This window comes from Enhydra lutris, unplaced genomic scaffold, assembly GCF_002288905.1.
Source record: "Enhydra lutris kenyoni isolate GAN:26980312 unplaced genomic scaffold, ASM228890v2 scaffoldscaffold96, whole genome shotgun sequence".
In the NCBI taxonomy this organism is placed as follows: Eukaryota; Metazoa; Chordata; class Mammalia; order Carnivora; family Mustelidae; genus Enhydra; species Enhydra lutris.
The window spans coordinates 2,562,504-2,584,783 of NW_019154180.1; the positions used below are offsets into that span (position 1 = coordinate 2,562,504).

The following is a 22,280-nucleotide window of genomic DNA, read 5'->3' on the forward strand; positions in this document are numbered from 1 at the left end:
TTGTTGAAAGAATAAATGAAGGAATGCATGAGGCCTGGAGAGGGGCAGGTCCCTCCCTCAGGGAGCCAGTTGCAGAGCTGGACAAATCTCTAGGCCAGATCACCCCCACCCCAGCCCTTGGCCTATCTTCACTGTGGCTTTGTCCCCATTGAAAGCAGTCCTGCTGATGGCCAGGGCAAACAAGGCTGCCAAGTGATCAGTTTAGGGTAGTCAGTGACCGAAGAGCACATGCGCCTCAACAGAACATCTAGCATGGACTTCCAGGATGACCTGTGGCTAAAGGGAGACATGGTAGAGGCTGGCAAAGATGGGAGGCAGAGCTAGTTGGGGACGGTGAGTCCAGAAGGGGCAGTTGTGCCCAGCCATCCTGTGACCATCTCATTGAGTTGTCTTCCAAGACAGACCAGGGAAGCCTGGGTGTGGTGAGCAGTGGCTGAGAATTAGACATTTCTTCAATGAGATGCTAGTAGCCAGCAATGGATAAGAGCCACAACCTTGCCTGCCTGCCACCATTTTCTCAGTGTGGAGTTCTGGACCCCCAGTGGAGACTCAGCCATGGAAACAAAGGAAGGGAATCCACATGTCTTGGGGATCTTGTTTCTGCCCTGGGCTCTGTGGTTTATTAGTGATCCCAAATGCCTTGCCCCTTGTTCTGTCAGTCATTGATCCCTCCATTGTGCTAGCCTCCTCCCGAGTTGCCACTTTGTTCTGTTTTTGTTTTTGTTTTTTGGCTCCACTCTTGCTCCCAGTCCATCAGGTTTGGAAGAAAAGCAGAAATACTTGCTAATGTCAGGTTGGCTCTAGTTAGAGCAGCACAGGGTGGCAGCCGGGAGCCGGGGTTTCTAGTCCTTGAGGCTTGCTCTCAAGACATCTTAGTTCTATTAGATCAAAACCTAATCAGAGTCAGCAAATGCTTCTCTTCCCAAAACAGGTCAAGTGCACAGTCAAGTGATAGCAATGTGGGATCCAGAGCCATGGGCTTCCTACCTGAAGTCTTGACTGGAGCAGACATTGGCTCTGAGAGAGGAAGGTAAGCTGTATGGGGGAGACAGATGGCTCCAACTTATTGATTCTCTCATGTCTTTGGTGACAAGCCAGGGTCAAGTTGCCAGAACTGCTTGGGTTGCTGGGGACTGAGCTCTATTACTTCTCATAGTCCTGTTTATAGCATGCTTCTCCAGTTGCTGCCACCACATCCTTTGTCTCTGGGCTTTCCACTTAAGGGAATTGCCCATGCTTGAGTTTTGTTCTGTCTACCTTCTGCCATTGGCTCTCAAGATCCTCCAGAGCAGACACAAGGGCCCCCTTGCAGCTGGAGGCCCAGCTCCTTCTTGGGCAGGCATCAGGAGGTAGGATGAATGTGTGGGGAATGAATGAAGGGACAAACTAAACAAAAAAATGACCAAATGATGGTCATTTGTTTCTTCTTGGCTGAGCTCTGAGGACTGCAGCTGAAGAAGGTCCTTCATCGCTGCATTCTCCATTCCCTTCCAGAAGCCCCAAATCTCCTTTTCCTGCCCCACCAGCCTTTCCTGGCCAGTTATGCTCTGTGGTTCAGTGAGAGGAAAAGCAGTAGCCCCTCTGAGAAGACAGGCATGTCTGGCTGGGCTCAAATTCCTAGACCTGAGTGGAGTCAGGAGCTGCTTTCTCAGGTGATTCAGGAAATGGCAAGGTCCTACCTGCCCCCAAGTGGTTTCAAGCCAAGCATGAGTCATCCTTGGGGACAAAGGATGGGAACGCTGATGTTGGCCCAGTTTGTTCAATTCCAAGTTGTGCTAGCTCCCTTATGGTTCAGAGCAAATGGACAAAGAGGAATGACAAAGCCAGGATCTGCCCTACCACTGTGCTTCAGCAGTTGCAAGGAAAGACTGCTGTGTGCTGGGGCCTTGGCTCTTTGAGGTGCCACTAGTGGGGAGGGCTCTCTGAGAGCCCAGTACTTGCAGACTGCATCACCTGTGCTGGCCAGCATGGTTGTGTTATTAAATGAATTTGCTTGTTGCTGTTGTAGACTTCTGCTTCATGTTTGAATATTCATCTAAATCACCCTTCTTACTTACACACCTTCATAAAATGAAGTCTTTGCTTTCTGCTTTCATTTTCTTTAAAGTGAAGCCAAATATCAAGTTACCTTACAAAATATCTGAAGAATCGTCTAGACTTTTATGCCTTTTAACCTTTCAAGATTCAAGAGTTTTTTTTTGTTGTTGTTTTACCTATCCTTATTTTGACTATGATTTTTAAGAAACTTCTTGTTATTATATTTCCAAGGAAAATGTTGTTTCTTTTTTTAAAGATTTTTATTTTTAAGTAATCTCTACAACCAATGTGGGGCTCGAACTTACAACCATGAGATAAGAGTTGTATGTTCTACCAACTGAGCCAGCCAGACACTCCAGAAAATGTTCTTTCTTTCTTTTTATTTAAAGATTTTATTTATTTATTTGTCAGAGAGAGAGAGAGGGTGTGCATGCATACAAGCAAGGGAAGTGGCAGGCAGAGGGAGAAACAGGCTCACTGCTGAGTGAGGAGCCTGATGCGGGACTTGATTCCAGGACCCTAGGATCATGACCTGAGCTGAAGGCAGATGCTTAACCCACTGAGCCACCCAGGCGTCCCAGAAAATGTTATTTCTCATGCAGGAAAGAACCACTCCTTTTCCATTCACTTTTCTCCCCCACTCACTTTTGTGAATAATTGAATTTAGTAATTATGGTTGTAAGTGCAACTGGGATAAACAGATTTGAGAACAAACATGAGTGTAGGCTTGCATAGGTGATGAGGTGAGCTGTGACTGCTCAGCATGCTGTGAGCATCAATCTGCCTGATTTACAGAGAGGCAAAGAATGCAACCTACCCTTAGGAAGACTGGGCAATTCAGCAACCTACTCACTCAGTCTGTATCAAGCTGATGGATACAGATGGACTGCAAAGGGATGCTGCTTCTATAAGTCGCCACAGGCCCCAGTAATAATAACAGAAGCAATTTAGCACATGATACGGATTAGGCATTATTCTAAGTACTTGGCATATATTAATTCATGTATTATTCTTGGAAAACTTATGAGGCGGACACAGTTATTATCCCCATTTCACTGATGACCAAACTGAGGTCCAGAGAAGTCAAGTGATATGCCTAAAATCACACAGCTGGGAGGTAGCAAAGTGCTGATTTGAATGTACGCAATGTGCCTTCAGGGAGCATATACTGCCCCATTGTCAGGCAGCTGTGGTTGCTAAGTGAGTATTATGCCCTGAGCATCTATTTGAACAGCCCTTCAGCTCTCATCATCTGTTGGAGATGGAAGCCATTGTTTGGGGAGGGAATAGACATAGAGACACAAAGTCCTGAACCCAGACCAAGCTTGGACTCCTTCATAGACTCTGCTTAGCTGCTGGCTTCCCCCCATTTCCTGAATGATCAGGATGTGTGTGTGTAGTGCCAACTCACAGCCTTGTAAGCCTAGTACCTACTCACAAGGATCCAAGCTGAGGTAGCAGAAGGGATGGCACTGGGAGACAGAGCTAAGGAAGAGACCACCCTGTAGGGACTGAAGCTCAACCCAGCAAGCAGAAGTCAGGAGGAGGAATCCCAGGGACAGCCAACCAGTACTAGGAGGCTCAGTCCCAGGAAGCAAATGGAAGTGGGTGAGGAGGGCTTATGGGTCCAGGGGTGCTAAGGGGCAATGGGAAGGGGTTGTGCATCCCTACACAGTAGGCTTTTGCCCTATTTCATCTATCAGTCCACCAGTAGAAGGGGCTAGTTTGCTGTGGGTGTGTAGAACATTCACTAAGAAGCAATCTTCCTGTACTCCCACACAGCCCCAGGAGATGTAGGTCAGGCAAGGATACTGGAACCCAAAACCAAGAGCTGATCAGGAGCAGTGCTTGATCTTGAACTCAGATGCTAAGAGTTAGGGAGATACCATCCTTTAAGGCCAGATATTGCTCCCCCTTTCCTATGAGAAGACAGCTGGGAAAGGACTCCAGTCTCCTTTGGTCTGCCTCAGTAGGCATGTGTGCTTTCTCCCTCAGTTCCAGTACTACTCTGGCCTCTGCTGGACCAGCTGATCAGAAGAGTGACAGTCCAGCAGACCTGGAGGATAGAGAAGCACACCTGAAGGGGTAAGGCATCAGGCAACAGTGCTGAGCTTCTTAGGTGGAGAGAGCAAGTCAGGTATGTGTCAGCCTTTGGCCTAGAGGGTGAGGCCAGCAAGGCCTGTGAGCATGTGGCAGGAGCTGAAGCCCCAGCTAGAGCCCTCTGGCCTCTGCCTCTGGGGCCACAAAGCTTTCCACTACACCTTGTTGCCTCCAGCCAGGAAGTCTTCCATAATCAGGAAGTCACCCACTCTTTCAATCAACAATCACTGAAATGGCACCTACCCTGTGCTGGAGGCTGGAGCAAACAGATATGGCTGAAGGGAGGCAAAGCCTGGCCCACACTGCAACTATATATTACGCAGAAGCAGGGAAATGGGGGACAGCTTCATGGGTTAGGTGGCTTTTGAGCCGAATCTTGAAAGGTGAATAGAGGTCCTTCAAGCAAAGGAAACAGGATATGCAAAGGATTCCAAACAGCCGGCTATTTCCTGGGCACTATATGTAGTTGAGTGTGGCTAGTACTGAGGGTCCTTGTCAGGGACTGGTGGAATAGAAGGGGCTGATTGGCATTTAATACCAGATATTGTTAATGATCACAACAACCATTTAACTTTGGGTCACCTACTGTGTGCACAGTCCTCAACTCACTGTGTCTTATACAGTGCTCCCCACAATCCTGTGAGGTTTGCACCTAATTAGAAGGAAGAACAAAGGTCTGGATCCTAGGTATATGTGCCCCCCTGGGAAGAACAGTGCTCTGAAAGAAATAGCCAGGGTGCTGATACAGAGTGGTGGCAGTGAAGAAGTCTATTACTCACATGAGGTAACTTGGGAAAGTTCCTGTAAGGAGGAGAAGGAACCAATTCTAGGAATATCAAGGAGAAAAGAGTTGCAGATAGAGAACTGCAGACAAACCTTGCCGTGGAATACACTAGAGTGGCTGGAGCCTAGCCAGTGACAGGGACCATAGATAGAGCAGGGCTTTGGTAAGCTATCAGGCATGAAGCCCTATTATGTGGCTTTTTGGGTTCAAATTGCATTGACAGTTAACACAGTGAACACAGTAACTGACACCTATAGTGAGCTCTGCTGGATGCTTTACAATCTTTCCAGCAGCTCCATAAAATGAATAACCCAGGAAAACTGAGGCAGAGAAAGGTTAAGTAACTCATCCAAGGGCTTACAAGTGGTAAAGCTGAGTTCCAATGCAAGAGCCTCTAAAAACAACACTTCAGGAATAACTTCAAGAAGTTATTTTATGAAATCTGTTGTGTGAAACAGATTCTCAAGATACAGAACCAGTAAGTCTTAGGTAGTTAAAGTGTAAAGCACCCTGTCTGCGTGATCTCATCCAATTTTCCCCAAACTTGGGTTAGGATCTCTCTTTTTATTATGCAATATGACAACAGAGAAAATTCTGGCTGCACTTGAGAATCACCAGGAAAGTTAAAAAAAAAAAAAAAAAACTTCCTGAGCCCCGTGCAGAGGTTTAGACTTAATTGGTTTTTAAAAGATTTTATGTATTTATTTGAGAGACAATGAGAATGAAAGAGAGAGCATGAGAGGGGAGAGGGTCAGAGGGAGAAGCGCACTCTCCGTTGAGCAGGGAGCCCCAGGCTGCACTCAGTCTCAGGACTCCAGGATCATGACCTGAGCTGAAGACAGTTGTTTAACCAACTGAGGCACCTAGGCGCTCCTAGATTTAATTGTTGTGTGGTGGCTTACAGCACCCAAATCTTAAAAATCTCAGTTTATTTTCATGTCCAGTTTGGGTTGAGAATCATTGCTGGCTTTGCGCGTGCGCTTCTGATTGGCGCGCGCCCACCATAGTGGAGGGCGACACCGTCATGTGTGCGCATGCGCGGCGGGGAGAGCGTGCCGCAGTTTGTGTGCGCCTGCGCGCACCGCCATTTCCTGCATGGGGCGCTCGGGTCGCAGTGCCTATTGGGAAATGCGACCATCCCGAAAGCGAAATGGCTGTCCAAGGCTGCGAAGGCCCGGGTACAGCTTCTCCTTCTGCCGTGCTGGTTCCGGGCGCTAGATGGCGCGCGAGGATCAGAAATGGGCCGGGTGCTCCGTCAGGGCCGCCTCGGGCTCCCGCCGTCGTGGCGCCGCGGGCCTGGAGGAAGCAGGCGGCGTCACCGGCCTTGGGGTTGCCGCAGGCCCTTCGGACCCCGTGTGGACCATGGCCGCACTCCAGGCAGAGGCGGCAGAAAGCGGGCGGGCTCGGTGCCCGCAAGGAACTGAAAGGGGTTCCTGTGGCCCCAGCCTGTTTGCCGGGGTGCCCTGGCCTTGGTTGTCTCCGGCCACTGATCTTCAGAGCTGTCTGGAGGCAGGGCCTGTGGACACACGGGAGGGCAGCCAATCTTCCATCCACGAGGGACCACCTGGGCGGATCTGTCTGTAGGGCTCTGGGGTTCTGGCAGCTTAATTTCCAAGAGTTGTGTGGGAAAGAGTGTTGGGGTTGGGCAAGGAGATCCTGCAGAAGTTCTATCACTTACTCGCTATGTGGCCTTGGGTGTATTTCACATCTCCAAGCTCATTCTGCTCACTGCGGGACAGGCCAGTAAGTGGAGAGGCAAGATGTTAGCCTAAGGAAAGTGACTTTATCCAGAAAGCCAGCAAACCAAGGAGATGGAGGACTATTATCTAAGGAACTGTCTCCTCTTGGCATGAAATTTGAGGTTCTAAAAAAAATCAAAAGAAAGTTAGCTGAAGGGCAAGGAGGGGGTGGAATTAAAAGGTGACTAGCATCCATAGGCATCCCAGTGCAAGGTTGTGTAATTTCTATGTACTTGGTCAGTTTATCTTTGTTCACAGGAGTCTGGTCATGTTGTTCCTGTAAATCTTAACATAGTCATTCTGAGCATGCCTACTTATCTCCTTGGTGAGGTAAGTTTTGGGTAAAGAGTAGTTTTTGAAAAACATGGCTGTAGCGTGCCTACATGCAGGGCTAAACAGAAGTTTCTAAGCTTTAGGTCATAGTAGCAAGGAAAATGGAAAGCAATATGGAGTCAAACATGCTAAGTTTGTTCCTATTACACTCTGTATTTCCTTACCTATAGAATAGTGGTAGTAGCTACCTCTCAGGGCTGTTGTGACGGTTAAGTGAGTTTGTTTGTGTAAAGTATATAGGACATTCACTGGCACAAAGTACTTATGTCAAACTTCCCTTTTATAAATACTTAAAGCTAAATAAAGCAGCCCCAAAGGAATACCTTCTTTTACTAGAACTATTAAAAAAATACTGGGAAAGCTGGCTGTTGTTCCCTTATACAGTTTTATTGACCTGATTACTTTTAATAAGACACAGAGTAGTTCATCCCCTCCCCAGCAAACTTCTGGTATTTTTACATTTAAAACAAGAGTTTTCCTCTTTGTTATGTTGCAAGGCTGGGGTTTCCACATTTACGTTCTTTCTGTACGAGGAACAGGTAGACCTTAAGCTCATGTATTCGCTGTGAACAACCATTATCTACCAGCAGAGGAGTATTTTGGAGGTAGTGTAAGAGTGGAAGGGGGTGTTATCTTCCATGTGGGGAGTGCGATTGTGTGCAAAATAGAAGCTCTATTAGGCTACTGAATCTTTAATCCAGTTACAGCTAGAACTAAACACTTGACTTCCAGGCAATTTATTAGGGGCATGGGGGACATCTCTCCTGTGACTGTTTTACTAAGATTTCCTTTTTATAGGCCAGATGGATTACACCTCCTATAATTGTAGTGACTTTGCACTGAGGCCTAGGGCAAAGAAACCTTATTCATCCACTTGTCTTTGTGTTGTAGTGGACCCCCAAATTACTCTTTGCAAAGAATCTTGGACGTAATTCACAAATTGATGATGTCAATCTCTGTTACCATAATTTTATGAAGGACAGGAGATGGGACAGGATTCTGATTGACTCCATGGCAAAGCTAGTTCAGGGCTTACAGAGGCAGGAAAGAAGCTCTCTAGGCCTTCTAGGTTTGTCTTTCATTCAAGCATGTATGTCGCAAATAGGGGTGCGGTGGGTGCGTCAGGGTATTTTGCTGGCTAAGGGACTGGCATTATCTGAGAAGACCACTTTTGGCATCTAGCTGGACTGGAACAGACAATCAGGTTAGAAGCAGCACAGAGAGGGACAACATCTACTTGCCTGCAGATTTTCCCGGGCAGCTGGTAATGGTAATAATCTTATTATCCCTGCTTAGGGTATTTTGGCTTATGTCACTTGAGGCTGAAGAATCACATTGCTCCCTTTGTTATTTCAGCTTGAAGGCACGGAGCATAGCTATTATGGGATTAACTTCTATGAATAAAGAGTCTCAGGGTTAGTGGTAACTGGTAGTGTTATCTTCTTGACCCTGGGTAGCCCTGCCAGTAATTGCAGGCATGTGCTGATGTTGTGAGGCTTGAGTTCAGATTAAGCCAGGGTCCAAGTAATGATGAACTAGATTTTTATTTTCTAGAATGCTGGGCTTATGTGCTCAATAACACAACTCAGTGTCCTTGGTCTACTGAGCATATATCTTTGAGGCCTCCAGGTAACAGTACCATTACACATAGACGTCATGAAGAAGGCATGCAGAAGGCACCAGGAGAAAGAACAGTGTCCCTGGAAGGATCTCAGATGGGGATGGTGTTGGTAAGGGTGTTTGAATGTAGTTGTGACATGAGGCCAGGGAGGAAGAAAGATCTTCCAAAGAGCTTGAAGTGTGGGATAGCCGAGAAGCCACTTTCTCCTTGCCAGATTCAGGGGATGGCAAAAGCATCAGAGCTTCAGGCTTTGTCTACTGTGAGTGGGGACTGCTTTTATCAGTGGCAGGGGGAGAAGTAGTGCTGGGGTCATTCCAAAGAGGACACAGACTGTCTGTGGTGGGGGCCATACTAGGTTCTTCTCTTCCCCATCTTCTGGAAGAAGAGCCCACTGTGGCCACAGGAGGTAACATCAACAAGCATTGGGTAAAGGAGGACTGGTCCCAAAGCACTTGCTCCATAAGGATATTTACTCTTCCTCAGCATCTTGGCTGGTTCTGAAGAAAAGAATGTGGCTGCCAAGGTGGGAGAGACCTGGCAGGAGAAGCCCGCAGCCCTGAGAGGTGGCCAGGGAGACCCAGCTGCACCCTCCCAGCAGCCTGCATCCCCCAGGACCCCAGAGCCACAGAGCAGCCCCAGAAGACCTGAGCAGCTTGTGGAACTGGACAGCCAGGCCAGCAGGTAAGGGTTATGCTGTGCTGGGCGCCTGCCTACCTGAGCTGAAACTTTGTCAGGGGCCATGATCCGGGTAGGACCCACTTTTTAAAAAAGATTTATTTGTTTATTTTAGAGAGAGAAACCTCACAGAGACAGAGAGAGAGGAGTAGAGGGAGAGAATCCTGAAGCAGACTCCCCACGGCATGTGGAGCTTGATGCAAGGCTCAATCTCATGACCCATGAGATCATGACCTGGGCTGAAACTAAGAGTTGGTCACTGAACCAAGTGAGCTACCCAAGCACCCTAGATGGGATCCACACTTACCCCATGTTCATGCCAGTGCCTGGCACTCACTCAACCAGGTGCTCAAAATCCTGCCCCATGAGTGGAGTTGGGATGGTGACTCCCTAGGTGTGAAGCAGTGTTGAGGGGCTTCCTGTGGTGCAAATAGCTGGGATAGGGACTGTGATAGAAGCAGGTGTGTGAACCTAGAGGTAAGAAGCCCTGGCTAATTTCCAGCATGTGGAGCAGGAAGGCATCCCAGGATGGGGTACCAAGTAGGATGAGGATTATTTGTATGTATAAAATGGCACCATGAGGGAATGAGAGAGAGAGATAGATTGAGATTGAATAATGACACATTTTCTAGGCAACCTCATCCACTCTATCCCCCAGTATAATCTTCAGTCGCCCCAGACCTGTTTACTCAATAGCCTGCTGGACATCATTATCCAGATCCCCTACAGGAACTTTACATTCAGCATAACTCAAATGACTTTATCATATCTCTGCATGGTACCTCCCCCCAACTTCCTTGCTCTCTCTCAGTTTGGAGCCATTACTATTCATCCAGTTGACCAATCCCAAAATTTTGGGAGAGCCTTGGTTCCCACTTCCCTTCATCTGTACCTTTTATAAGACAACAAGGCTTGTGGCCTTATCATCCCTCCCTTGGCTGAGCAGTTTCCTAACTGGTTTCCTGTATCATCTTACTTTATATCCCCTGGCTGATTGTCCACATGGCAGCTGGAGGGAATCTTCGTACAAGTCATGTCTGATCTGTTCATGATGAATGGAACATATTAATATTATTAATGTCAGTTTTGTTTTTGTTTAATGAATATGGAGTTTCCCTGGTCTCTCATTTATACTATTAGCCTCCCTTCCTCTTCCTCTTCCTCTTCTCTTGGGGAAGAATGGCTTATTTGTTGCCAAATTAGGAATAGGAACTACATAAACCCAGTTGGTCCAGTAATTCTCCTTGTATTTGGAAGCAGATGGCTTCAGATGTACAGCCAAGAAGGTTCCCCTTGAATTCTTTGCTTCTGCCTACAAGCCCCCAGGGCCAATTGTCCAGCCAGGCCTTGGCTGGTGAGTAAGGACCTATGGTTCAAGGATGCAAGGGGAGCCTTCCTTTTGGCTCTACATGTAAAGCCACTTGCTTCATCGGCTGACATTTATCTCCATTTTCCATTCTTCTTTTATCTAAAAAAAGAGGTGTTAATTATTGGCCCCCTAAAACTCTGAGTCTTTACAGTGAAAAAGGTAAAAATGAGAGAGAAATACAGATGGGTCAGAATTCTAAATAGTAATATTGAAAGGTCTTACAGCAGAAGAGGACATGAAGAGGGGTACTGAGAAGGAAAGTTTTGGATAAATGAAAGAACTTGGAAAGAGTACCATCATAGAAACTAAGCCAGGCTGAGCTAACTTTCCACTATACTGCAGACCCTTAAATAAGTGCACAGATTTGGTAAAATGGAGTTTATGGCTGCCTTAGGCAGGGGGTAGGTTGGGAGAGCAGAGACTTATGATGGAATGAGGAAGAAGTGGGCAGTGAGGTGGCGCAGTTGGTGGAGGTGTCCAACTCTTTCTAAAATGTTGGCCAGGAGGTGATGGAGATTGGATGGGTGAGCAGACAAATACAGCTACAGGATGATGGTAAGGGCTTTCTAAAGTGTATGCTTATGTGCCCATGTGAGGAAATACACTCTGGGTAAAGAGAGTTTGATATTTGAAGAGTGAGCAGACCCAAAGGTGAAGGATCACTGAATTTATGGTAAGGGCTTAGGGTGGTAAGTTCTAAAGACTTGGGAAGGAAGGAGATGGCTGTCTTAGAGATGGAAGGGAAGGCTGAGTGCAAATGCTGGTTGGAGGGCAGTAGAAGGAATATGCAGAGTAATGTGGGCTTCTTGATTCTTTCTGTGAGTTAATGAGCCACACCTTCTATAATTAAACCAAATTTTACTTAGTGACTCCTAGCCCATGTACTAAACACTGGGGATGCTGACAAACAAGATTTGGTCCCTGACCTCAAGGCAGTATGGATAAGGTATAATGGGAGCATAGTAGGAGTATGTGATTTGGTTGGCCTCATTGAATCAGGGAAGGCTTCACAGAGGTGACAGTTAATGTTCCTCTTGAAGAAGTTCATGAGAAGGTGAAGGAGGACTCCAGGGGTAACGGGAATCTCCTGTGCTAAAGGGCAGATGGCAGTGTTGCATGCTGGAGGAGCACCTTGTGATAAGCCCTGTGCTTTGATAAGGCTGTAGTTTGTGCTGCTTGTAAGATATGCCTCTGGGAACTTGAAAAGGTAAACGGTTCTCTAGACTTATTTGAACCTTTACCTAAATGATAAGAGATAAGGCTGACCACCTGGATAACCAGTACAAACAATATACTTTATGCTGAATCTCTGCTTGCCTCCTGGGAGTTGGGAATTTCGGTACATGCCAGGCAGAAAGTGCCTATGTGACCAGTCTCCAGTAATAATCCTGGGCTATAATGAAAACACTGCCTTTTCCTTTCACTGATTTTGCTTGGTATCCTTCTATGGTCATAAATCTTAGCCTTGAGGATGACTATACACTGAGTCTTAGGAGTCCTCCTAGTGAATCACTGACCCTGGGGGCGGTCTTAGGGATACCAACACACTGTATCAATCTCATAAAGGACAAAAGCCACATGTTTACAGATGGGCATGGTCAGATCATTATGCCTTAACAAGAACTTGGACTTTCTCCAGAGGGCAAAGAGAAGTCAGGAAAGTTTTTTAAAGGATCGTTTTAAAATTCATGCAACATAAAAATTAGTATCTTAACCATTTTAAAGTATGCAGTTCAGTAGCATTAAGTACATTCATGTTGTTATGCAACCAATCTCCAGAACTTTCTGTCTTGTGAAACTGAAACACTTTCCCCACGAAATAACTCCCCAGCCCCTTCTGCCCAGCCCCTGGCAGCCACCAATCTACTTCTTATCTCTATAAATTTGACTACTCTAGGTTCCTCATAGAAGTAGAATTATGCAGTATTTGTCCTTTTGTAACTAGCGTCTTTCAGTTAACCTAATGTCGTCAAGGTCCATCCATGTTGTGGCATATGTCAGTATATCCTTCCTTTTTAAGGCTGATTAATATTGCATAATATAGACACATTGCATATTGTTCATCCATTCATTTGTCAATAGACAGGCTGCTTCTGTCTTTTTGTCATTGTGAATAATACTGCAATAAACATAAGTGTACATATATCTCTTTGAGATCCTGCTTTCAGTCCTTTTGGGTATATACCTAGAGATGGAATTGCTGGATCATGTAGTAATTATATGTTTATGTTTTTTGAGAAACCACCGTGCTATCTTCCACAGTGGCTGTTTTCTTTATCATTTTACATTCCAACACACAGAGCCAGAAAAGTTTTAAGCAAGGGAGTGATATGGTCAGAGTTGTGATTTAGAGTTATCTCTATGTTGGCAGTGTGAAGAATAAACTGGAAGTGGGAAGAGTGGAGGCAGGGAAAAGAGCTACAAAGTGGTTCCAGTACACCAAGTAAGAGATGAAGGGCTCCCACTAGGGTAGTAGTTATGGATATGGACAGAACTGTTAAATAACTATAATGAACCTAGAATTGGGCAACTGATAAGACTTGGGGGAACAGTGAGGGAAGGGGGAGCGTTAAGTCAGAAAGCCCTATTTGTGGCTCCATGGGCATGGTGGGGTGTGTGAGTCCTTCTGGCCGAGGTTGTGGCCAGGTTATCCCCAAGCTACTGCTTCATTGCCTGGAGCCAATAGAGCCAATGCCCCATCCATGGAGATACCAAGCCAAGGAAGCACACTTAAACAAATTGGCAGACAAGGGAACCTGAGGCAAGGTTCTGGCTTTCAGATGGAAGCTCTGCCTGGTCTGGTCTGGATGTGTTGCTCTGGCAACACTCTTCTATTTCTAAGATGTTCATCGACACCCTGAAAATGTCCTTCCTTTTTTTCCTCCTAGTAGTCCACATCCTGGAGTATGCTGGCTATAACTGTAGACAGTTTTCTTTCTAGAACCAGCTGGGTTTTCTATTTCCAGTCTTTGGTTCTGGCCACTCATAGTATCTCAGTAGATTAGGCTCATCAGGAAGGGAGGCATTTGGAATTTGTGAGCCAGGGGATTAAGGATCAATTCTGCTAATAGTCCAAAGTAGTAAGCAGTCCCTCAACCCCAGTCTGGACATACAGCAGGAGGAAAGCCAGTCAACGCAAACCTACTAGTGTATAAGGTTTAACTCACCTGGGATTCCAGGAAGTGTAGAGTGAGGTCGACTGAGAGCTGCAGTGATGTAGGCAATGATAACAGCAGAATTATAAGGGAGAGTGGACAGAGGATTGGAAAAATCCTTTTATTTTAGAATGTCTGAATTAACCAAGTTAAACTCTTCCAGAGCCCAGACAAAATAGGGATTTCTCCTGGGTGGATACTATTTCAGATGGAGAGAATTGGTGTAACCCAGCAGAAGAGGATCAGAGGACACTCTATGCTAAGGGTAAAACCTTAGGCCGTGGGAGATTGAGTTCTTCCAACAGTTTAGCAGACTTTAATTTTTTTAAAGATTCATTTTTAAGTAATCTCTACACTTGACATAGGGCTCAAACTTACAACCACAAGATCAAGGGTCTCACGTTCCACTGACTGAGCCAGCCAGGAACCCCGGCAAGCTTTAATTTTTATAGTTCATGAGTGCTGTCATTTCAGAAAACCAACAATGATAACGACACTGTAACTGGGGATAGAGGAAGAACGTGTTGGATTTCTTTCTTTTGCTTTTAAAGATTTTATTTATTTGTCAGAGAGAGAGCAAGAGAGTGCCCACAAGTAGGGGGAACAGCAGGCAGAGGGAGAAGCAGACTCCCTGCTGAACAAGGACCCTGATGCGAGACTTGGGTTCTGGGACCCTGAAATTATACCCTGAGCCAAACACAGATGCTTAACCAACTGAGCCACCCAGGCGTCCCAAACTTGTTGGATTTCTTACATGACTTAACTGGTGAAATGGATTCCTGAGTCACTTGAAAGAGCCAGAATTCCCCATGTGAGTGTACTTGTTCTAACAAAAGTTTAGCAGCCCTTTTGTAATAATAGTGGCCCTTTTAAAAGGGAAAGCTTCAAGCTGTGAGAGAACAAACATATGGTAGTAAAGGGCGCCTGGGTGGCTCAGTGGGTTAAGCCTCTGCCTTCCGCTCAGGTCATGATCTCAGGGTCCTGGGATCAAGCCCCACATTGGGCTCTCTGCTCAGCAGGGAGCCTGCTTCCCTTCCTCTCTGCCTGCTTCTCTGCCTACTTGTGATCTCTGTCTGTCAAATAAATAAATAAAATCTTTTAAAAAATATGGTAGTAAGAATATATTTAAGTTACATTTAAAAATAATTGAAATTGTGACTGATAACACTGAGCTGTTGTTGTTTAATATTGGGCAAGGCAGCACCAGGACTCTGAGAAATGTCATGGACAGTGAGGGCACTAGCAAATCCCTAGGAATTTTATATAATTTCTGAAATATTTTTATCATTAAGATTTTACTCCTTAAAATTTAATTTAGGAAAGACACAGCATTATTATTATTTTTTGATTTGACAATGCTTCCCATAAAATTTATACAGAATTAAAAAAACATAATTAGTTTACCACTTCTCTTGTTAAAAGGTAAAAGAACAAACTGTTTGGGCCCTCTGGGAAATCCCAGTGTCAGTTTTAGGTGTAAAAGATATTTCAGATTTGATTTGGAGAAGGCAAAATGTCGAATGTTATCAGGAGTTTTGGACATTTGATTAAGATTATGGAATAGTGAGAAATAATACTTGGTTATTAAATCAAAGTGACAAAAAATTTTAAGTAAACATAGAAGATAACATGATTGTAAACACTCTTAGCTCTTTTAAAATTGAGGCCTTTTAAAAATAATTGAGGACATGATAAAGTCAACAAAAAAATAAGACATTAGTTTGATAAGACATAAAAACTTAGCTTTTTAGATCATGTTACCCTCAAAGATAAAATTGGCATTTATTTTACCAGCAAAATGGATTTAGTTGGGTATAGCAGAGAATTGCAATTCAGGACACAGAAACTATAGCAAAACCAAGTCTGAGAACAAAGGAGAAGAACACTTTTTTATAGAAGAAAAGGAAACACATTGGGAGGCCTTGTTATAAACAAAAAGCCCATTGGAGTAAACTGGGACTTCTTAGTGGCTTCTCATTAGCTGAGTTGTGACAACTTCTCATGGGCTTGGCTGTTGTCAGATGAGGAGAAAATCTTCCAGAAGATTCCTTTTGGAAGATTTTCTGGAGTAGTAAAACATAGGCTTCTTTCTATTGGTTTTGCAAAGGGCATGAAGGAGTGATAGGTCATGAGAACTCCCACTTCTGGCCTCCTGACTCCATTTTAGTGAGGTTTCCCTTCATTATTTTTCACAATAGATTACTGAGGAAGAAAGAAAGACCATTAACCTTTTATTAAGAGCAGGCCAAATAGAATCTTTTTTTAAAGATTCTATTTATTTATTGGGGGAAGAGACAGAGAGGGAGAGGGAGAGAGAGAATCCCAAGCAGACTCCATACTGAGTGCAGAGCCCAACATGGGGCTCAATCTCATGACCCTGAGATCATGACCTGAGCCAAAATCAAGAGTCAGATTCTCAACAGACTGAGCTACACAGTCAGCCCAAGAAAGTCTTATTTTAACAGAGAGAAAGCCAAATTTTAGTTTTATATCATACAATATTTGATACTGGAGCTCTTTTTGAAAATATTATAAATAATCTCATTAAACTTTAGTAAATTTTAACCACAACAAATAAAATTTCTTTTCTATAAATCTTTTATAATTTTAAAAATATCCATTTACCTTTCATCTTGCAAAATTTTTGGAACCGCACAAAACTTATATTTACAAAAATATTTATATATATTTACAAAAATATATTATAAAAATATATATTTATATTTATATAACAAAAATAGATTTGAATTCCTTGCATACAAAGTTGTTCTCCGTGGGCGCCAGGGTGGCTCAGTGGGTTAAAGCCTCTACCTTTGGCTCAGGTCGTGATCTCAGGGTCCTGGGATTGAGCCCTGCATCAGGCTCTCTGCTTAGCAGGAAGCCTGCTTCCCCCTCTCTCTCTGCCTGCCTCTCTACCTCCTTGTGATCTCTCTCTCTGTCAAATAAGTAAATAAAAACTTTAAAAAAAACCCGAAGTTGTTCTCCTTTGCTGTTATTATTTTTAGTAGTCTCATTTATACATATTGATTATAATTTTTAACTATTAATAATGTAACTTCTGTTTTACAAAGAAAAGTAGGAGGTAGATCATTTTGAACTGTTTGTCATATACCAGCGTTTTACAGTAGACTAGTAAAGCTTATGAATATATATCTCAAAATTTTTCAGTTATATACTTTTTATAATATAATTTTTCAATGTAGACAAATGAAGACTTTATCAAGAAATCTATCTACAGCCTCTTTGTACTATAAAAAATAAGCAGCAAAAAGTATATAAACTTAGGCTTAGTAACTAGTGTTGCACTATTTTTTCTTACTTTGAAATTATCTAGGTATTTAGGGAATATCTGTTAATTTAATTTAGCATGAATGTAAGGTTTTAAATTTCCAAAAAGATCTTGGAAACTGTCTTTAAGCTGACATATTATAAAACATAGTTACTGTTGAAATAGAGTTTATCAGAATAATGACAGTTTGATTAAAAGCAAATGTGTTTTTTTGTAATTTTAAACATCTAATAGATGTAATACTAGCTTACTGGGCTAGTAAACCCATTAAGTTTAGGAAGATTATACTCAAGTAGAATAAAAATGTGTGCTTGTATCATATGTAAGGTTGATAACTCACAAGACATAGCTGTTCTTATTAAACTAGGAATGTTAAACTAGTCTTGCTTGCCAAAGATTCAGCTAAATGTCTTAAACTTGAATTTTTAAAACATTTGGGTTAGTTTTTATAAGAACTGGTTTTTTACATTCAAAATTCAGAATTTATTTATTTTATGAAAGTCTTAGGAATATTTAATTTGCATAAGTGCTTATTTATCTCTGCGTCATTTGGAATAGAGAATAAGGGACTTTGTAAGTTAATTTAGTATACTTTCCAGAGATAGGAACATATTACACATATATAACATACATATATACATAAACATACAGACAGAAAAAGAGAGATCTCATGACTTTAATTCTAAATTTTCAGCCATGAGTCAGTTATAAGCACCCAGCCACAAAACTCACTGGTTTTATAAGTGTTGGCTCTCATCTTTGCCCACTTTATTTTTTTTTATGACAGTTGTGTTTATGGCAGATGGGACAAATTGAGGTTACCTGCTCAACAAGAAGGGTAACAGTTCCTACTAATATTTGTAAAGGAAGCTTTTAAGAAATTTTTTTTTGTCCTGGGGTGCCTGGGTGGCTTAGTGGGTTAAAGCCTCTGCCTTCGGCTCGGGTCATGATCTCAGGGTCCTGGGATCGAGCCCCACATCGGGCTCTCTGCTCAGCGGGGAGCCTGCTTCCCCTTTTCTCTCTGCCTGCTTCTGTCTACTTGTGATCTCTCTCTCTGTCAAATAAACAAAAATAATATCTTTTTTTTTAAAAGGAAGTTTTTTTTGTCCTAATAGTAATCTTATGGAGACTGTAGACTAAGTTTGGGGGGGCGGACCAAGGAGAGACTGCCTTTGCGGTATCTCAAGGTTCATCTACCTGGATAAAATATCTAGAGCATTCAAATTATGTTTTTCAGCTTCAAATGGTTGCTTTTGGGATCCCCGAGATCCTGGAGAGCCCCCAGTGGGTGCCCGGACCTAAAGGACCACATAGTGGTGCTGGGCACAGATAATTTGGGATATTGGGAAGCAGTCGTAGCTTCGGGGGGGAGTTGACAAGGGAAAAGGAATGAAGAAGTCACAAGAGTGAGTGTGGACAGCTCTGCCATGTTTGGCTGTTGTTGGGGAGGAAACTGAGGGTGAGAAGGGTCTTTTTTAAAAAGATTTTATTTCTTTATTTGACAGACACACAGAGAACACAAGGAGGGGGAGTGACAGGCAGAGAGAAAGGGAGAAGCAGGCGCCCCACTGAGCAAGGAGCCCAATGTGGGGCTGGATCCCAGGACCCTGGGATCATGACCTGATGACCTGAGCTGAAGACAGACCCTTAACCAACTGAGCACCCCAGGCGCCCTTTGATTGCCATTTATGAGCTGCAAAGGGATCCTCACCCCAGATTGTTCATCTGTAAAAAGGGGATGAAAATGCGATTGACTCATAATAATAACTGTGATTACTTAGCAATAAAGGACAAATTACTACCAACTGTGAAAATAAAGCTGGCACAACAATATGAATGTGCCTGCTTGTGCATGTGCTGCGCTCCTACACATTTCAGGGTGTGTGCATCCACATGCGTCGCCATTTCCTGCATCCGAGAGCTCCGACAGAGGTGTCCCCTGGGAGATGTGACCATCAATAGGGAAAATGGCTGCCCTGGGCAAGATAGATCTCGGCATGCTTTAAGCTGCTGTCTTGCCCATACCGTCCAGCAGTTGGCGCTCGAGAATCACAAATGGGGCTGAGTCACACACTTCCGGTCTGGCTGGGAGTCTTTGGGTGTTGGTGACCTATTATGGTGTCACCCGCCTGTTTGAAAATTAGCGAGCAAAATGATACTGTTTCCCTTTTGTTACCCTCACCCAGCCCGCCAGGGGAGCCTAGGGGAGAAGCTCCTTCTGAGAGAGCTGGGCCTATGTGGGGCTTCCTGTGTTCTTAATTCTTCTGAGCACCAGGGCCTGGTGAGAAGACCAGATGGCTTGAGGCTTTTTAGGCAGGACAGATGAACTAGAATGGGGAAGGCTTGGAGAAAAGAAAGATGGCAGTGGGAGAAGGGGGACAAGAATACCACTGTTTGTTTCCAGCTAGAAAGACTGTCTTTCAAAACCTCTTTGAAGTCATCATGTGTTCTCACAGACTCTGTCAAGTGGGAAGGGATCAGTAGTCCTGGGGTTCTCCCAAAGACAAAAAAGATTGGTCTCTGTGTGGTGGGGGCCATACTGGGCTCTTCTCTTCCCCATCTTCTGGAAGAGGAGCCCACTGTGGCCACAGGAGGTATCATCAACAAGCATTGGGTAAAGGAGGACTGGTCCCAAAGCACTTGCTCCATAAGGATATTTACTCCTCCTCAGCACCTTGGCTGGTTCTGAAGAAAAGAATGTGGCTGCCAAGGTGGGAGAGACCTGGCAGGAGAAGCCCGCAGCCCTGAGAGGTGGCCAGGGAGACCCAGCTGCACCCTCCCAGCAGCCTGCATCCCCCAGGACCCCAGAGCCACAGAGCAGCCCCAGAAGACCTGAGCAGCTTGTGGAACTGGACAGCCAGGCCAGCAGGTAAGGGCTATGCTGTGCTGGGCCCTTGCTACAGCCCAGGTTTTTTTTGATGTGCTACCATGCAGAACAAACTCTAACATGTTTGGCAAATCTGTTAGTCTCTGCAGGTGTGAGTGGCTAGGAGGTAGTGGGAAGGTGACCAGCAACGAATGCCCCAGGGATAGGTCTTATTGGGCTTTAATCTGGAGCTATTGCGTCCTATCTGTTAGACCAAGCCTGGAACAAAGAAAGTGCACAGAGTACCATGCTTTCTGGCAGCCATTCAGACATGAAAACCTGGGTCAGGAGAGGATATGGAGTGCCTCTGCCATTAATGGAGATGGAAGATCTCTGAGGAAGATGTGTTGTTCTGTGAATGGGAGCTCCCAGGAGATAAAAGATGTGAGATGAACTCTTCCACTGCCATCACTGCCAGCCAGCGCGGCTTGCATGGCAACATTTGGGTGCTCCCTTTCCTCCCTGGAGATCTTTCCACAAGGTGGCCATGAGTTTGGAAATAACCAAGAGCTATGGGCCTAGAAACTATATAAGTATCTCCTGTGAGCCAGCTGTAGGTAGCATCCACACACACATTGAACAAGAAGGCAAAGAAGGGCCCTGCCCATTCACCCTCAGGGAGCACATGGTGCACCAATGAATAAACACGATAGGAGTAACACCATAATGATAACCATCATGCATTTGCAGGCACTGTTCTTGTGCACTTGATTCTCACACCAACCATATAGTGGAGGTACTATTGTTATCTCAGATCTAAGGAACACAGATGGAAGTAGAGGAAGGTTGACTAGCTTGCCAACAGTCATTCAGCCAGGCAGTGGCTTAACAGGGATTAGAAAGCAGAGTCCAGAGCCTTTACTACTTAGCACTGTGCTGTATCTGTTGCCTCTCCATTTGTGATAAGCCCAGAAAAGAAGGAAACTGGGTCTTCTAATGGAGATAGGCCAGGCCAGGGGCTATTGTAGCTAGGATGGTTGGGGAGAGCTTTTCTGCTAAGAAGGGGAGAGTGCAGTCAGGACCTGAAGCATAGGGAGGAGCCAGACTGGAAGGGACTTCTAGCCTTGTAGACTAGAAGGAGGAGACTGTGAGAGAGAGATGGGATGTTACCTGACCTGGTGGAAGTCTGTCGTTGCTCACATTGCAGTCATAGAAGGATCCCCATGGGATATTTTCTTACCTTGCCCGCTCGGTTCTACTGCCCCTTCCACTCTTGTGCTGGTGTGGACCACAGGATGCCAGACACTTGCTAGTTGTGCCTTCCTCTCGAAGTCTTTTTCTCTAACTCTCTGGCTTTGTATTTTATCCCCTATCTGTCTTTCCAGGTTCCCATGGGGCCTCTCCTCCCAGCTAATCCACCTCCTCCAGTTTCTATGGTTCATAGAATGAACCTATACCTATGGTTCTATGGTTCACCCATACCATAAGGTGACATAGGAATAGGCACAGGATGACTGGGCACAAGGAAACAGGGTGAGAGAGCAAGTGCTCCAGAAGGGCTTCCCAGAGGAGAAGGTGGTGTTATGTGCAAAGGTACGAGACAGATCAGTCAGTATGGCTAGAGATTCAGGTATATATGACAAAGTTTGAGAAGATGAGACTGGGGAGCTAGGCAAATGCAAGACTATGCTTGTTACCCAACCCCCCCACCCTTAAACTAGTTGTGTTCTTGGACACTGGATTCTCTAGCAAGGGAGTGGCCCCAGTGACCCCAGAGCCCAGGCCAGAGGTTGGTCTGAGCAGCAACATGTTGGAAAGAAGCCAAATTCAGCCCAGGACAGTGTGTGCCCATAGAGCTGTCCCAAGGCCACTGAAGAGTGGATATATGTAAAGGGGATGGCACACAGTGGTGAGGGGGGACAGTGGCAGTGCCCACCAGAGTACCCTGACCTACAGAGGGCAGAATGAGAGCAGGTAAAGGCCTGGTCAGAAAAAAAACCTTGTGAGTCACCTAGGAGGTCAGATCTCAGGCCAACAGCTGTGTGTACAGCCAAGTGAGGGAAATTCAGGCAAACCATTGTACCTGTCAGTTTCTTGCCTCTGCCCATGGCAAATGCCTTCTAGAATGAGGGGCATCCAAGTCTCTTCTTTAGTGCTGCCTAATTGTATTTATTCTTCTCTCCGTTGGTGTTCTATTCTCCAAAGAGTTCTCTGGAGTATGAGGGGGTAGAGCTTGATCCTAGGAAGGGGCTGTCCCATCCAGCAATGAGGTGAGCCGGACTGTGTCTGTCAAGGTCCTGGTAGTCCTCATACTCTCTTCAAACCAAGTGAGTTACAGGTCAAGGCCTTTGGCTGTAGTGGGGAAGGATACT

General features: G+C 44.9%; 1 protein-coding gene across 1 annotated transcript in view; it reads left to right on the forward strand.

The window, feature by feature from the left end:
* Positions 1-22,280, forward strand: part of LOC111139172 (zinc finger protein 185 with LIM domain) — a 54,727-nt gene that overhangs the window by 25,639 nt on the left and 6,808 nt on the right. Inside the window, exons 14-17 of the mRNA XM_022491350.1 lie at positions 932-1,030; positions 4,033-4,122; positions 9,098-9,295; positions 19,774-19,971. Coding sequence (XP_022347058.1) covers positions 932-1,030; positions 4,033-4,122; positions 9,098-9,295; positions 19,774-19,971 — 585 coding nt within the window. The remainder of the gene's footprint in view (positions 1-931; positions 1,031-4,032; positions 4,123-9,097; positions 9,296-19,773; positions 19,972-22,280) is intronic.